This window comes from Desmodus rotundus, chromosome 2 (assembly GCF_022682495.2).
Source record: "Desmodus rotundus isolate HL8 chromosome 2, HLdesRot8A.1, whole genome shotgun sequence".
In the NCBI taxonomy this organism is placed as follows: domain Eukaryota; kingdom Metazoa; phylum Chordata; class Mammalia; order Chiroptera; family Phyllostomidae; genus Desmodus; species Desmodus rotundus.
The window spans coordinates 117,515,258-117,532,253 of NC_071388.1; the positions used below are offsets into that span (position 1 = coordinate 117,515,258).

Below are 16,996 nucleotides of genomic sequence, written 5' to 3' on the forward strand. Positions count from 1 at the left end.
CCGTTGTGAGGTCCTTCAAAAAATGGGGCATCAGCAATGCCTTAGACAGCTCTGAAGATGACCTCCTCTATGAACAGAGTGAAGACAGTGATACTAGTGATTCTGAGGAACTGAGCTTCATAAATGTGGACAGTAGTGACGAGGAGTTCTTGGGGTTCCCTGATGATTAGAGGAGTTTCCGTACTTAAAGCTTAAAGTCAGTAATAATGGTTGTTAATGCTGCTGTTGAGTTCTGTTTACATTTATATTGGTGAAATATTATGTTATTTATGTTATTAAATATTTTACCACATTTTTTGCTTCAATTTTTTTTTCCTATTTTCCTCCTCTAAAACCTAGGTGCGTCTTATGGTCCGGTGCGTCTTATAGTCTGAAAAATACAGTTACGTTCCCTTCATAAAAGTTTATTTTTGGTTGTACAGGTATGCTCACACTGTGAACATTTATTGAGCCATACTCTTTTATTTTGTGCTTTTCCCGCTACATGTTACCTTTCTTTCTTTAAAAAAATACTTTTAAATTGAATTTATTGGGGTCCTTAATAAACTCTAAAAAGGGATGATAGAGATATCAGCCTCTTCCTCCGGTCTCTCGACCCTGGGAAATTTTTCCAGCAATCTGCATGCATGCACATGTGCACGTGTGCCACCCCGAGGCCTGCACTGGCATGGAGTGGCTGCTGACTAACAGTGGGGCTTGAGCCTTCGTCCCCACAGACTGCAAAGACACCCCGTGCTGGGGCAGCCAAAGCCCAGGGCTCCTTAGTGATCATCAAGACCTGCTTCTTGGGCAGTGTGTGGCCCCCTGGGGTGCTCGGGCTTATCCTGGGAAGAAACTTAGCCCCTGGAAGGCAAGTATGCTATTCTTTGTTATGGGTAAGATGGGAGATAAATTTTGAACTTTCAGCAGTAAAAGTAAAGTGACCTCATTTTATCCCTTAAGCCAGAAATTTTCAACCAGTGTGCTGTGAAAGTGTGTTCTCAACCACTGGTGCGCCACAAGATTTTTTAAAACATGCAACACCTGACTATTTAGTCAGGGGCACTGACCTCTTTTCCCTTAGATTGTCAAATTAAAAAAATGACAAGAGCCAACACAATTGTCATCTGGTGTGAATGAATCAAAATTATACCTTTTTTTGTGTCAGATCAGCAAAAAGTATTTTTTTTTGTTGTGCCACAGAATTCTAGTAGTTTGTGTGTGCCGTAAGATGAAAAAGGTTGAAAATGGCTGCTGTAAGCTGATAATGTGGGACAAATTTGTAACTTAAAAAAAGAGGAATAGGATGGCAAGGAGGAGGAGGCAAAGAGAACACACAGGGTCTGCTGTGGGTGACTCCTGAAGGAAGACTGTTGTGTTCAGGTAGTGGCAGGTAGTGTCCCTGTCTCCAAATGCACCTGTTGCCCAGCATAGCTGACTGGCTCTAACTTCTGGTTGCCTAAAAAAATCCCTTCCTGATTCTTCCCAGGCCTCAAAGTCACACAGGCCTTCTGAGTCTTCACCAGCCTAGGGAATCACCTGGCTTCTGGGACTCTTGGGTTTCTCTACTGGGGAAAAGAAGTAATATGGCCTCTTTCTGGGGAGCGTGTGAGGACTGAAGGAGCAGTCCCTTTATGGGCCAGCAGAGGTCCTGGCACATGCTGGGTCTGGAGGAAAACTCACTGTTCTAAATGGTTGGAAAGCCTGCTTCATGCCTCACACACAGCTCCTGTGTCAGATACTGCCTCTATCTCATTCATTCAACATCCATTTGTACACTATCTCTCAAAAGACCATTGGGTGTTGAGTAGGGTTGCCAGATTCAGTAAACATGAGTTTCAGATAAACAATGAATTACTTTTTTAGTTTAATATGTCCCAAATAGTACATATGTTATTAGGACATACTTAAACTAAATCATTATTTGTTCTATATCTGAAATTCAATTTTAACTGGGCACCATTGTATCTGGCAAACCTAGTTTTGAGGAGTGGCAACTGGGCTCTGCCACCCATTGTTGGCATGTCCCTTCCTCTGCCTTCCCAGGGCATTTCCCATAGGGACTTGGTACATAACCAAGTGATAAAAGCTTCTATTTCACACATGGGCTGGGATGGTGTTGGTCTTGGTTTCATGATGGAAAAACAAATCCCAGAAAAATGTCAGAATCAATAACTTCATGAATTGTATCTATAGTATGATATCAGCAATTCAAATGTGTGCATAAAAATAATGGAGGGAATACATCCAAATATATTTGGATAATTATGGGTTGTTACAATGTAGCCCAAATGCCATCAGCCTCAGTAGCTCATGCAAGTGAATGAAGCCATGTTAACTAACACAATCAAAGGTCTGCTTTTACTGATATGTTTAAATGGACTCCTGGCCCATTGGCCACAATGTGCCCCAAGTGCTTCTGATAGTTCCCAGAGCGATGTTTCTCCAGTTGCTCTGAAACCAGTTTGCTTTGAAACTGGCTCCAAACCCATAATGTCCTGCCCATTTCCAATCCTCCCTCACTAGTGTCTGCCATCACATACTACTTGGGGAGCCAGTGTACTCACCAAGGCTGATCTCTCCGGGAATGGCTGCCAAAGCCAAAGTCGGAGATGCTCGGGGGTGGAAGGGCTGGTTCCGTGCAGAGGTGGGGCAGTACCCCCTCCCCAAGCCCTTGCTCCTTCTGGCCCTTGGGCACCAACCCTCCAAAAGCCTCTCAGCACCTGGCTCTTGGCTTTTCATCACAGAGGCTCATGCCCTGCTTGGGGATGTCTTCATGCCAGCGTGAAATCTCACACCGAGATGCTTAAACATTGCCATCTTACTTATAACATTTTATTTTTTAAAAGAAAAAGTATAACTTAAAAATATATACATTATCTACAATTCAATTTTTTTCTCTAGAAACTTTAATTCCCAAAATGGCTAGACCATAAATGGACACTAGGGATCACAGTGACCTACAGATAACAAATAAGAGGAACTGACCTACTGATTTTTATTCTAGAATCAGGTATGGGTTGAGAGCTTTGGCCCGCAGAGTCTTCATCTCCTCCAGCACCTTCTCTCCTGCCTTCTCCATTGGTTGTGCTTGGTCTCTTACCTCTCTAAATATCAAAAACCAGACAAAGATATATCAGGGCACTTCATAAAATACTGGAGTCACTCACCAATACTTTCAGTGAAGGCTTTAGGAGTTGTTTATATACATATACATATATAAAAACAAGTTTATATATATACACAAATATATAAAATTTACATATAAATAAATAAATAAATAAATAAATAAATAAATAAAACATTAGTGGTAATTTAGTTACCAGCAAAAACACTTGGCTAAGCAATTCAAACCTGGCTTCTAATCTGAGCTGCACCAGTTTCTTAGCATGGCTGAGTTACCTGAACTTTCAGTCTCCCTTTTCAGATGTAGTAATTCCTATGTCCCAGTACTATTGTGAAGGTGAAATGAAAAATTATTTGTAGACATCCTAGCATGATGTCTTCTAAATGCTCAGTTGGCTGTAGTTGATTCTTCATAGTTGTGAATAAAGTAGACACACAATATCTCTGACTCTGATGAAGGCCCCAGAAAGGTGAGAATCAAGAGAGAGGGTATAAGTACCTGGATGAGTAGTGGCTGAGTGGAGCCCAGACCTTTGCTGGGTGTGGCAAGGGGTTGCATTTGGTTCAAAGGACAGATATCTAAAGATTGTGAGCTCAGCCATATGATCTGGCTAGATAGAGGAATACATTATAAAATCAAGGGATTCTGGCCCTGGCTAGTGTGGCTCAGCTAGTTTGAGCATTGTCCTGTGGACTGAAAGGTCACAAGTTCGATTCTGGTCAGGGCACATACCCAGGTTGTGGGTTTCAGACCCAGTCGGCATGTGTACAGAAAGGCAACCAATCAATGTTTCTCTCTCACACTGATGTTTCTCTCATTCTCTCAAAACATTGAAAAAAAAAGTCCTTGGGCGAAGATAAAAAAAATTCTTTTTTAAAATCAAGTGATTCTGAAATGTTTTCTAAATGATGAAATGTAAAGTTCTGCAAATGCCTGGTAGTTTTGAAAAAGCAGAAATACCTGAAAATGGAGAATTAACATGTTTCCTAATACATATAAAATATGAACAATAAAATGGCAATAAATATATATCTGTAAACAATTGAATATGAAAAACAAAATGAACAAATAAGCAGAACAGAAATAGACTCATAGATACAGAGAACCTTTTGACAGTTGCCAGATGGGAGGGGGTTGGGTGAAAAAGGTGAAGGGATTAAGGAGTACACACTGCTAGTTATAGAATAGTCATGGGGATGTAATGTACAGCACAGGGAATACAGTCAGTAATGTTCTGATAACTATGTATGGTGTCAGATGGGTGCAAGATTTATTGGGATGATCACTTAATAATTTATATAATGTATAATCACTGGGGTGTGTACCTGAAACTTATATAATAGTGTATGTCAACTGTAATTAAATAGAAATGATTAAATGGCAATAAGTAAATAAATTTGCACCATTTTATGGAATCAACTATAAATATACAGGTCATTTCCCCCTTCAAAGATATTAATGATTGCCATGATATTATGAAAATTGAAGGAGTATGGAATGATGTGTCAGCAACTATAGTTAGTCTCACAGTTGCTTGGATGTTTTGCGAGATTCTGTTAGTTGGTCTTGAGAGAGCTAAGATCACCACCAGGGTAGCAAAGAATCTTTTGGGTTAATCTCAGCCATCAGGGGACAGCAGATGGTTCTTTGCCCCCATAAAAATATTATTTGCCAGAAACCAAAGAGACAGCAGTCTTCATGGGGAAATTAAACATCTGGGAGTTCCATTCGTTCTGTCCCTATCCGTCCAAGCTCTGGTTATGTGCATGCCTGACAGTGAGGAGTCTGTTAGCTTATGGCTGAGGCTGAGGAGATGAGGAAAAGGAACCAGTAATGACAGAGAAGACAAAATGAGCATCTGATAATACTTGATAGCAGCTGAAGAGAATTTCTAAACTGAAACAGCTTTTGAAAATTGTCTATGGGATTTCAACCTGTTGGAATACTAGTCAGTGAATAAAATAATAATTATGTTGATGATTTTGACAGATAAAAAAATGTACATAAAATAATTTAAGATGCAAAATATGTGAATTTAAAATGCATGGTTATTTTTAATGAAAATGTGTGAAATGTATGTGTATTTTGGAAAAATTGGAAACCAATTTGGTATGCAAAAAATGTTTAGAGTTTATTATGAGTGTATTTGGTTTGGTGAAGTAGCTGAAATACATTTAAAAAAGAAAAAAGTATACCACTTTGGATGAATATATAAAGTAATAACTTCTATTTAATTGAATAATAATTTGATGACCCAGTGGCATTCAATATCATGTTAAAGAGCAAGTGAGCTGAGAGGTATTGGATAGCACCTCGCTCACAGGACAAGACATTCTATGTCAGGGGTAATTTTTGAAATAGAAAAAAAAGTTTTTATTTAAAACTCCTAGTCAGCTGTTTAAACTTGAAACAAAATGCAGTGCAAAGGGCATCTATTTGTTGAGGTGTAAGAGGTTTTGTGTGCTATGTAGTGTAACATGATATTTTATTGTTAATTAACTGATCAAAACAGATGCTCACTGAAATTCTATTTACAGTTTTTATTTCCTAAATTTTCTTTTACCAGATGCTGCTAAGCTCTTTTCTGAGCAGTGCTGGTTGCTGTAGGCCTCTGAAGCGATCACAGATGCACCAAAGGGACCCCAGACTACTCTAAGACACATGGCATTCCTTTCAAAGAAGGCAGGGCCCCCCAAAACACCCAAAGAAAGAACACAAACCAAGAAATTTGCAACACATAAAAGATAGGGTAATTATCCTTAATATATAAAGACTCTTACAAATAACTAAGGAAAATGTAAAGATTTCCTATAAAATAGGCAAAACAGGCCCCTCTTAAAGAAGAAAATTGGTTGATAAACATAGGGAGATTTTAATATCACTTGAAAACAAAAAAGCTAAAACTTTTTTGTTTTCAAAAACAAATAAGGTGGGCATTTTAAAACCTACCATACTGGTGAAGAAGGGGAAAAATGGGCTTTGAATGTGGGCAGTCCTGACCTCTGCTCATAGGAGGCACGTTGATGCACTGTCTGCATGGCATTTACAACATACATTAAAACTATAACGCACACTGCTCTAGCATTTACATTTCTAGGAGTTTATCCTAAGGAAAGAGTCTGATAAGTTAGCCAGAGATTATGACACAAGGACGTTTATTGAAGCTCTACTGGTAACAGCAAAACATTGAAAGGAATTTACATGCTCACCAGAAGAGGGTTGGTTAACTAAGTTATGGTACGTCTACCAGTGAAGTATTAGGATGTATATCTGTATTTACAAATATATGTTTATGACATGCTGCAAACTAAAATTGAAGAAGACAAGATAATATGAACAAGATGATTGAACTTTGTTAAACCACACAGGGTCCAGCAGAAGTAATGCCATATAGTGGGGTTGGTAGGGCACACGAATGTCGTGCATGAGATGGAGAGCAATTTGAACATTTCACTTAAAATGCCATTTGGTGTGCTTGAGTGTGATATTGTTATATTACAGAATTGCATGCTTATCATTTTATAATAAAATATTTGATATAGATCACCAGCTCAAAAAAGGGGGCAATATTTGTGCCAGACCCTGTATATGAGGTCTGTCCAGAAAAAGTCCAGCCGTTGTTAATATAACGAGAATGGTTTGCATGACACCGATGTAACCTGGCAGCCAAAGAGAGTGGACTGGAATGCACGTGTATGAACAATGACAACTTCATTGTACTAGTCAATGAGGGCAGTAGACACTGTTGAATAAGCATGTGTACTGTGTGGCCATCGCATTCAAAATGACTGAGCAAGTAGAGCAACCAATCTGCATCAAATTTTGCTTTAAGTTTGAACATTCCTCTACAGAAACTATTCAGATAATTCAGAAGGCCACAGCTATGGGCAACTGGTGATTGGCAGCTTCATCATGACAGTGTGCCTGCTCATGCACCACGTCTTGTGCAAAGTTTTCTAACAAAACATCAAAACACCCAGGTAACGCAGTCCCCCTGCAGCCCAGACTTGGCGCTCTGTGACTCCTGGCTTTTCCCAAAACTGAAATCACCTTTGAAAGGGAAGAGATTTCAGACTCTCAGTGAAATTCAGGAAATACAACGGGGCAGCTGATGGCAATTGGGAGAACTGTGTGAGGTCCCAAGGTGCCTACTTTGAAGGGAACCGAGGCATCATTGTCCTGTGTACAATGTTTCTTGTATCTTGTATCTTCTTTAATAAATGTCTGTATTTTTCATAGTACATGGTTGGATAGCTTCTGGACAGAGCTTGTGTATGTACATATATATGTGCATTCATTTACTTAAATAAATATTTGCCAGACCATACATCAAAATGTACAATTTACTGCCTCTGAGTTGTAGGATTATTATTTTTATTTTATTCTGTATACTTTTCTGTATTTTTGATTTTTAATAATAAAAAAGCATTTTTTTAAGTAAAATGAATTTTTAAAAGTATATCTGGAATTTCAAACTTATAAACCACATGAACTATATGTGGTTATTTCTGTTATAAAATTATTCATCAAAAGCAGTTTTTTTAAGGATGATGATGATATTTGCTTAACTATTTGGCCCCTAGTGTAGAGGCAAAGGGGTAAATTAACATTTGCTGAGCATCTAGTTCACATCAAGCAACTAGCTAGTTGTCTTCACATTTGTGCTTCATTTAATCCTCACAACCACCTGTGAAAGAGAGTTTATTTTTTGCATGTTACAAATGAGGAAAGTGAGGCCCAGCCACTGAAGATAAGTAACCTGCCTGGGAGACCTAACGTGTAACAAATGGTGGAGTTGGGATTCAGCAATAGGTCTCATTTGGCTCCAGTGCCTGGGTTCCTTGTACTGAATGAAACGCATTCAGCTATCAATAAGAAACAAACACATCTCTGAAATTAAATAAGCAACTGGACAAATTGGATTCAGTTTTTAAAGGCTTACTTGCCAACAACACTTAAGGGAATGCAGTTCTGCTTAAAATAAAATACACATGTAAATATCAAAAGCATAATAAAACTCTCTTGAAACCTGAGATATTTATATTCCAAGAATGTGGCAGCTCTGTGCTTCATGTCAAATATTATCCAAGGCTACGTCTTACTAGGTGCAGAAGCACACACGTACTTCTCCTTTTTGGTGTCCTTGTGGTCCAGCACGGGGAATTCCATTTCGATCATTTCTGGAGTCAACATAACTTCTATATTCTGTTCACAGAGCTCACTGAAAAAGGATAAGATGTATAGTTGGAACAGTCTTTCCTTCCCAAACAGAGAAATACTGTGACCATTTAAGAGTTGTACAGTTCTGTGGCCTTCAGCATGATCTCCAACAAGTACTTCCAACAAGGAACTTGTGTTGCGTCCGTGTGAAAAGAAGTGTAAGGCTGATAAATTGCTTTCCACCAACAAATTACAGTAGAAGTAATTATTTATAACCAGGGAATAGAAAGCAATTTTTAAAACTGGAGTACAGAATTCATATTCTTTTCAAGTGCACATGGAGCATTTATCAATATCGACCATATCCTGGACTATAAAGGAAGCCTGAATGATTTCAAGAGTACATTCTCTGGCCACAATGGAAGTTGAATAGAAGTCAACTGCAAAGAAGATAACTAAAAAAGTCCACAACTGTTTGAAAAATTAAACAATATGTTTCTAAATAATCTATAGGTGAAAGAAAAAATTAAAGGGATTGAGGTTACTTTTATCTTGTGGTCTGCTATCCCCTAGACGGGGATAGCTTTTTCTGTTAAGGGTTTGCAAGTCATGTGGTCTCTTGAATAACTACTCAACTCTGCTGTTGTAGCATGAAAGGAATCATAGAAAATACATAAACAAATGGGTGTGGTTATGTTATAAGACGACTATTTGCAAAAATGGGTGGCAGGCTGGATTTGGCTGTGGGCCATAGTTTGCTGAGCTCTGGACTAGAGCTTTGCAGATTGATGGTTATATTTGGGTCATTGCACACACCAACTGGAACAGAGTAGAGAGAAAGAGTGTAAAGGAGATATACTCACTACTTTAAGGGTCCTGGCCTCAGAAGTAGAATATCTCACGTCTGCTCCCATTCCTTTGGCAAGGGCTTAGTCAAATGGATAACTTAAGTGCAAGGGAGGCTGGAAATATAGCCCCTAGTTTCAACAACTTTATTACTTTAGAAGAAGAGAAGAATGGATTTTTTGATAGCAGCTGTCTCCACCACACTTGGTTAAAGAGAAATGCTTCCAAGATCAACAAAGGCAACAAAGGCCTCAAAGTTTGGAATTACAAACAGGAGACCTATTCAGCAGTAATAGGTAATAGAGGTGGGCCCAGCAAGTTTTTGTTAAGGGAAGTACCTGTGGAAAACTGCTAAAGTTGTTCCAGTCCCATAATATTGAAAGCTAACAGTTACTAAGCTGTTGTTTTATGTGAATCACTATGCTGGTGGCTTTGCAAACACGATCTTCCCAATGATAGTTTCCTTACCTCTAAGGTGGGGATGATAACAAGACCTCATCGTGGGGATTAGATGAGACTGCTTGTAAAGCACTGTGCCTGATCCACACTGAGTGCTCAGCTGATGTCAGTTACTGTAGTTACCATCCTTATCATTAGCATCGTCTTCTTCTTTAACCCTAACAACACGTATGAAGTGCTCACGACTATTCTCATTTCAAAGATGAGTCACCTAAGTCACAATAGTCTTCATATCAGTGGTGAATGAAGGAGGGGTTAGCTATGTTTCAGTTTGCTGAGTGGTTCCCCAGTGGCCCTGCCAGACAGGACTTCTTCCTCGGAACCTCAAGCAAATGTGTGCCACCCAGCCCTGTCTGCAGCCTTCTCAGGGATGCACCCATGCAGTGGTTTGAATAGAAGGAACTTCAACCTTCCTGTTCAGAGTTAGATTCCTGCTTTAAATGCTCAGGGTATTGCTAAGTATCACTGCATGTAGGCAGGCCTTAGAAGAACTGGATACATGTCTCAGATGTTTTGGATTTCATTAATTGAGTATTTACATGTAAAAAATGTCTAAGTGGGCACAGTGATAGGAGATTCAAGGACATATTTTCACTGTTGTTGGATGCTCATCAGTAAAATGAAATTTCAGTGCCTTGGTTTGGGGCCTCTATTTCTTTATGCCTCTCCAAGTCCTACCCATTTTTCAAGGACTGGCCCAAGTCCACGTGACCGCTGAAGCCTTCCAAATCCACTACCAGAGCACTGCCTCTGCTCTCCCCTCCCTTGAGCTCCTGGAGCACCTAAAGGTCAGCAAATTTGAGACCTCAGAGACTATGTATTCCCTATCATGAATTTAGCATACTAAGAGTATGGCTGGGTGTTAGCCTTTTGTTGGTGGGTTGCAAGTTCAGGCACTGTGTGCTCTTTGGAACTCTCTCATGGCAACCAGCTTACGTTCAGAGAACAGACCACATTAGAGACCAAAGGTAAAAGTTGTACCGTTCGACTGTTTCCAATCTGTCTTCTTCTGGTAAGGCGTTAAGAATGGCAGGGACATTTATAGGAAGCATAGCTGAATTGAGAGAATCACAGCTGTGGAAAAATCATACAAGCAGCCAAAGATAAGTGATAACATTAACAGTCCTGGGGTCTTTGTATAATTTTTAAGGCACTTTCATTTTACCCCTGCTGAGGCCTTTACCATTGTGTCCCCCTTCACTCCTGACACCCACTCACAGCTCCCTAGAGGCAAAGGCAGGGGATGTGACAGGTGCCAGTCAAATCCAAGAGAGTGTTGACACATAAGGCATTTTCCAGGGTTTAGAAACAGTATTTTTATATAAAAAAGAAGGGAAAGTAAGGAAAATACATATATTCCGCTTAGGGTTATAAAGAGAAACGAAGGACAGATAAGTTAGAAGACCAAGCTGGTTACCACAAAGGTGGGAGGGAGAGCGGAGGGAGCAACACATCTCTGAGTGCTTTTCACATAGTTCAGAGTTTGGAAAGCACATCAGTGTTCTACATATCAAGAAATAACATTACATCAATAAGAAAGGAAAGCAAAAATACCAAACTGAATGCAAACTGCAACCAATATTTCACATGAATTCCATAGTCACAATGGAGGGAATGAAAGAGGAAGAGAGAGAGGAAAACAAAGAGAAAGAAAAAAAGAAAGAAGGAAGGAGGGTGGGAAGGAAAGTAATCCAAGTAATTTATAAACACAGTTCTTAACTATATATTTCCAGTTTTGAATAAGATTGGGTAGGGGAAAACTACTAATAAATCTGAACTCTATTATGCTTGTTTATTAAAGTGGATGTAGGTGCAGTAATTCTGCAACTACTTCAGAAGTAGTATAAAATTGAGTGAGTAAGTGGTTAGGGGCCAGGGTTCTCACAGTGAAAGAAGGAACATGCAAATACGGAGTGGGGAAGCAACCAATCTATGGATATGGACTGGAATTATAAGCATTGGTGTGAATTCATGATTTCTGAAATATATACTGTATAGGTATGTCTTTATGTGTACCTGTATATGTACATATGTGCACCGGTGTTTTGGTATGTACATGTATATGTGTATGCATGTGTGTATATATATAGTCATATATATTTCCCTATATACAAACCCTGGCTTATCTGCCGAGGAGGCCAAGAAACGCCCCCTCCCCCACAGTGGCAGTGTGTACACAGAGCACCCAGATTTTGGCCTTTAATATCATTCCTCATGAAAAGGAACCTGGCTCCACTATCCAGAGAGGAGTCTACTGATGGACTTTATGGAAAGAATGCAGGTACTAATTGACAGCCCTGCTGAAACCTCGGAGGGCGCAGGCAAGGCGGGGTCTTGCCTAGAAGAGGGAAGCAGGAGCTGAAAGCCCAGACTATGTTCCAGGAACAAGCTGTTCAGGGAGGGTGGAAAGGCGACAACCAAGTGCTTTTCATGAGACAAAGTTATCCAATTTTAAATTCTGAGACCATGTGCTTCTTACGTTTTGGACGTTAATATGTTCTTCTGAAACTGAAATAGTGGCAACAGTAGATGGTGGTTGAGTGTTTTGTCTTGCTCTTTTGGTTCAATGCCTTACTTGGCAAACTCTGGTAGTACTAAATCAGTCCCCAAATTCTTCTCGTCATTTCACTCATCTATAAACCCCCAAAGTAGGCACTACTGGATTAGATAACTCCTCAGGTGCTGTCGACTCTCAGATTTTATGAAAATCCTAGAGGCTCATAAATTCTCTCTAAATTTATGAAAGAGTAAAGAAATCAAGTAAATTGTTTTGATTATTATGAATGCAAAAATGATTTGAAATAAATGAACACTACATAACTATATCGCATGGTTTCACAACAAACAGTTAACTCTCAGAAGAAAAAAATACCAGGGAAACATCTCATAAGTAATAGGTAGGTAATTTATTCAAGCAAAATGATTGCAAAGTTGAAGTACCATTAATGGATTTGTAGAACTTAAGAAACGCCATTATTATTTTATAACCTCTTTTAGTAATAAAAACATGATCTAGAATCTTATATCATGAAAACCTATGATAAGGAAATATAAAATCTCTTGATTTTATAATCTGTTATAGAATTATGATTTATTTTGAAATAAACTGGCTCAACAGAGCACTCAGACTCAGAAGCCAAAAGTGACAACTCACAGTCAAGGAGTTTTCTTTAATTCATGTAGAATTCATATTTAATTCATGGTTAATTCAAGCCCAAGGTAACTGCATTATGACTGCCTTTTGAAAGAACATCCTTGGGAGATTTTTCCAAGGACGTTGCTTTGGGGGAAAATAAAAAGGATTTCCCCTTAATTCTGGAGACCTGTGCGTGGGGACAGCTGGTGGACGCAGGTAGTCACCTCTCACGATTCTTACCTCTGCTGTCTCCTGACAGTAAGTATCAATACCCAGCTATGTTTACTGGTTACATGGGTCAATTTTGGTGTCCTCATCCCAGAGCAAAATGAGGCAGTGTGTCAAGGTGGTGGCAGACTATCGCCATCTGGTGGCAACAGAGAGATTGCAAGCTTTAGTGGGTGGGTATGAAGGGTAGAAGAGCAGGAAGATATATTAAAGATGGTGCTAGATCCTTCGCATCATCATTTTACTTTAATCCTCAGCTGGGTGATGCCATCCCCATTCCTGTTTTACGGGTGGGGAAATTATTGCGCAAAGGGCCTCATTAATAAGTAACTTGCCCAAGGATATTGAGCTGGTGACACAGCTAGCAAGTAATGGAGGCAGGTCTCTCAGACGCCAAAGCACTGTTCTCTCTACAGTGCCACTTCGCCCCAATTCTGGAGATTTCAGGTTTAGGAGGTATGGTAAAATGAAGAACAAAGATGCTTAGTTTATTTTGAGATGGCAGTGGGGTGGATGAGGTATGAATAAACTCTTAGAAAAGGAACTATTGTTTTTGAGCTCCTACCATGTCCCAAATCCTATGTTTGGTCTCAGGTTAATCTCCAGGCAAAGAAGAGTAGTAGAGAAGCACTAGGGAAATACCCTCAAAGGGATGGCACGTGGAAAAGCCTCTGGAAGCAAAGCTGGATTTTGCTTAATTCAGGAAGTTTTTCAGCTGGCAAAAAGAAGTAAAGGAAGTGTTCTGAAGTCATAAAGTGGATTTCAACTCTCTCTTCAAATTCCTGGAGAGGGGCGGGTACATGGGTAGTATGCATGGGGTCGCTGCCAATTGGTAAGCTCTCCTCCTCCTACTAAATGAAAATGTCAAGGCTGAGAAGGGTCTTCTGAGCAAGTCCAATCCCTTTATCTCTGGACAAGAGAGCTGGGCTCAGAGGTGGCAGAGGAGCGTGGCTGAGGTGATGCAGCTCCTGGAGGCAGTGTGGCATTCTGCTGAAGGAGGGGAACTTGACTTTCTTCCCAGAGGGCCCAGGACACACGGGTGGGTGTGGGAGGGAAAAGGTCACCTGCTGATCTTGGTTGGTGGCAGAACTCAGGTTTCCTGACCACGCCTGGGGCCATGACAGGGCTCTGTCACCTTAGGGTGACTCATTCTGAATCAAGGATTTGAACATAAGGTAATAATAACCATTTTGGGATACTAGCTAAATTTGCTCACCAATAGCTTATTTAACTGTGTTTATAAGGACAATGAACTGAAGAAGCAAATTCAAGGGTTCAGAAGCGGGTAATTTACCAGGTGGAGTCTTAAAGGAAAGGCATCAGGCTCCTAGTTTGTAATCTTATGGCTTTGAAGAGGTGTTATACAAGCAAATTAGAAAAAAGGTGGTTACTTTACATTTCTTCTTTCTTTAGTCCAACAACATTCTCTCCTACCCACCCTGTTTTTAGAGCTGAGCTATAGGCTAAATGCAGAGCTGAGCTAGACTCATATGTGGTGAAACCCACAGGACCTCACTGTGGTTGTCTCTCAGGCAGAGAGAGAAGGGGATCCTTTGGAATTGGACATGGACAGTGTAGAAGTCTCATCTTGGCAATTTTAAAATGTGACAATCTGACCATGAATATTTCAGCTGAATTATATGGCTTGGTTGTCCACTTTTATTGAAATATGGCCAACTAAGTACCTGTGACATTAATTATTTTTAAAGTGTATCTTTAGGCCAATTCCAAATATGAAAATCAGTTATACATCATCATATTTCTGTGACTAACAAACTTCCCTCATGCAGAGAAAGCACAATCTGACGCCTGATTGGCATTTCACTTTCTGGGACCACAGCTTCCGTGAGACAAATGAGCTGTGCTTACTTACCTCTGTGTTGTCTCTGTTGTGGCAGTCTCGGGCAGAGATGAGAGCACCAGGGACTGGAACCTCTTCCAGTGCATTAGTCCAGGTATAATGTCCTGGAATGAAAGCCGGCACAAGGGCACTGCATGTAAAGGGACGGTTTAGTGAGGTGAAGTCTAGGAAGGACTGCCATTTCATTTGATTGACTGTTGTTCACTCTTAATAGTGTAGCTCCAAAATTTATAATTTCATTCAGTTTGACTGAATTTTTTATGAAGCTAAAAGACAACTGCTTCAGCAAAAGGCATTAAACAATTCCACACAGAATTAAAGTAGGGCCAAAAGAATGTTTTTCTTCCCTCAGAGGTGTTAGACACATAAGCAGCAAGCCCTGGTGAGAGAGGGCAGCTTGGGCCTTACAGTCTGTTTGTTTATTGTGAATGAGGTGCTGAAGCCACAGTCCATGTGCATGCAGATGCAGGGGACGGAAGCCACCGTCTGGGAGGAGTGCAGGGAGTGTCCCAGGATTGCAGGAACTGAGTCTGGTGAGGCAGGCTGGTTATGAAGGGCCTGTGGGCCAAGCTAATGAGCTTGGAGCTGTTCCCACAGGCAGCAGGAACACTGAGGGTTTTCAAACTGGAAACCAACATGATTGGATGGCTGTGTATCAAAGGAAGATTTCTAGAGAGGGCTGACTGCACAGTGGTGGCCGTGTAGAGAGAGATTTGCATGCTGTTTGAGGCAGACCAGTGGAATCCAGTGATGGTTAGTTATGGGAATGAGGGAGAGGCAGGGCTCAAGGATCACGTGGGCTATTGCACAAATCACAGAACAAAAAGGGAGTACAGCAGGAGGAGCAGCTAGAGGTGTGGTTGGCAGCAGTAGGGCACAGATAATGACTTGAGTTAGGGATTTATTGCGTTTGAAGGTCCTGAGGGCAACACCCAAAAGATGGCACTGGATATTCAGGTCAAGTTGGTTATCAGGGGAAGAAGGAATTCTCTGGAGCCTCTTCCTTACTGTGCATTTGCTGTATGCATGACCTGACCACCTTGTCCATTCTGATGTTTCTATACTTTTTGAGGATAAAGAAAGAGGAGGTCAGATCATGGGGTTATGCCTGCCATGTGACTGTTTTTACATGGTTGAAATAGGAATAAAATGAATATGAGGTGTAATCTTCAAGGGAAAACGTGAGTGAGAATGTTGTAAAAGGGAGACCTGCAGCCTGGGAGGTGGGTGTGGACAGCACCAGAGTGGCGTTGAGTCTCCCACCTGCACCGCTGTAGGGCTGGGGGTACGAGAGTGTACACAGCCATCGTCATTACCATTCTTGTTCTGCAGCTGTGGCTGCAAACCTTCTTTGTCTCAGTTCCAGCTGTGACCCCCCATCCTTGTTCTCTGCCCTCCCCTGTAGTCCAGGGTCAGTCTGCCAGTGAGCTGGGTGATGGAATTACCGTGTGATGGAGAAACTGTTTTTGGGTGAGAGGAATGCTGGACCCACTGTGGGACTCCTTGGTGAACTTGTACTTGGGGTGAGAGCACAGATGGTAATCTATCAAGGTTTCTGCGTAGGTCAGAGGGTGCATCACAGCAAATAATCCTGGGCTGGGATTCTGCAGAAGGGAGAGCGAAAAAAAAGATTTTTGTTGTTTGCTAGTCTCAAAGTCTGGCAGAGGACAGGTGTCAGCTAACGCTCTCCATGGCTTCCCTGAGCACTCACACTCTGCCTCCATGTCAGCGATCTGGGAAAGAGAAGCAACATCTTAAATGTCACAGTTCTCCACAAATGCCACTCTTCTGGCTTAAGGGCTTTGTTACCTCCCACAGGGATTTACTAAACTCACATGGAAACAAGTACAACTGAAATCACAGCTTAAAGTATTTGTTTCTTAATTGATGAGCAAGGGGAATTTATTAATAAGCAAACTGGTTTTTAAAAAGCAGTTAAGCTTCTGGTTTCGAAGACAAAAGTAGCTTTTAAAAAAACTGCTTCAAAAAGAAGACAGAGAAGAGGATGACATTTGCTAATCAGGAAATGTCAACATTTAACATTGTTTTGGTGATGTTTTTAATTGAGGAAGGCTCCATTTGGATGTAGTATCTGGTTTTAAGGAAGATCCTGTTTGTTTTTTATTTTTATTAGTTTTCCAGAAATACTAATGGAGGCACAGAGCAATTATATCAAAATATGAGAATATAGAGCCTTTTA

General features: G+C 40.5%; 1 protein-coding gene across 6 annotated transcripts in view; it reads right to left on the reverse strand.

The window, feature by feature from the left end:
- Nucleotides 1-16,996, reverse strand: part of CFAP221 (cilia and flagella associated protein 221) — a 132,052-nt gene that overhangs the window by 3,339 nt on the left and 111,717 nt on the right. For 4 of the 6 annotated variants that reach the window (XM_045203161.2, XM_024569687.3, XM_045203162.2 and 1 more), the window contains 5 exons: nucleotides 16,242-16,400; nucleotides 14,809-14,900; nucleotides 10,553-10,645; nucleotides 8,232-8,327; nucleotides 2,968-3,086 (listed from right to left, as the gene is read on the reverse strand). In XM_045203161.2, the coding sequence (XP_045059096.2) occupies nucleotides 2,978-3,086; nucleotides 8,232-8,327; nucleotides 10,553-10,645; nucleotides 14,809-14,900; nucleotides 16,242-16,400 (549 nt within the window). In that variant the 3' untranslated portion in view covers nucleotides 2,968-2,977. Of the gene's footprint in view, nucleotides 1-2,967; nucleotides 3,087-8,231; nucleotides 8,328-9,649; nucleotides 9,730-10,552; nucleotides 10,646-12,947; nucleotides 13,075-14,808; nucleotides 14,901-16,241; nucleotides 16,401-16,996 lie in introns of those variants that run through there. The other 2 variants (XM_053918582.1, XR_006656766.2) reach the window with 2 other exon arrangements.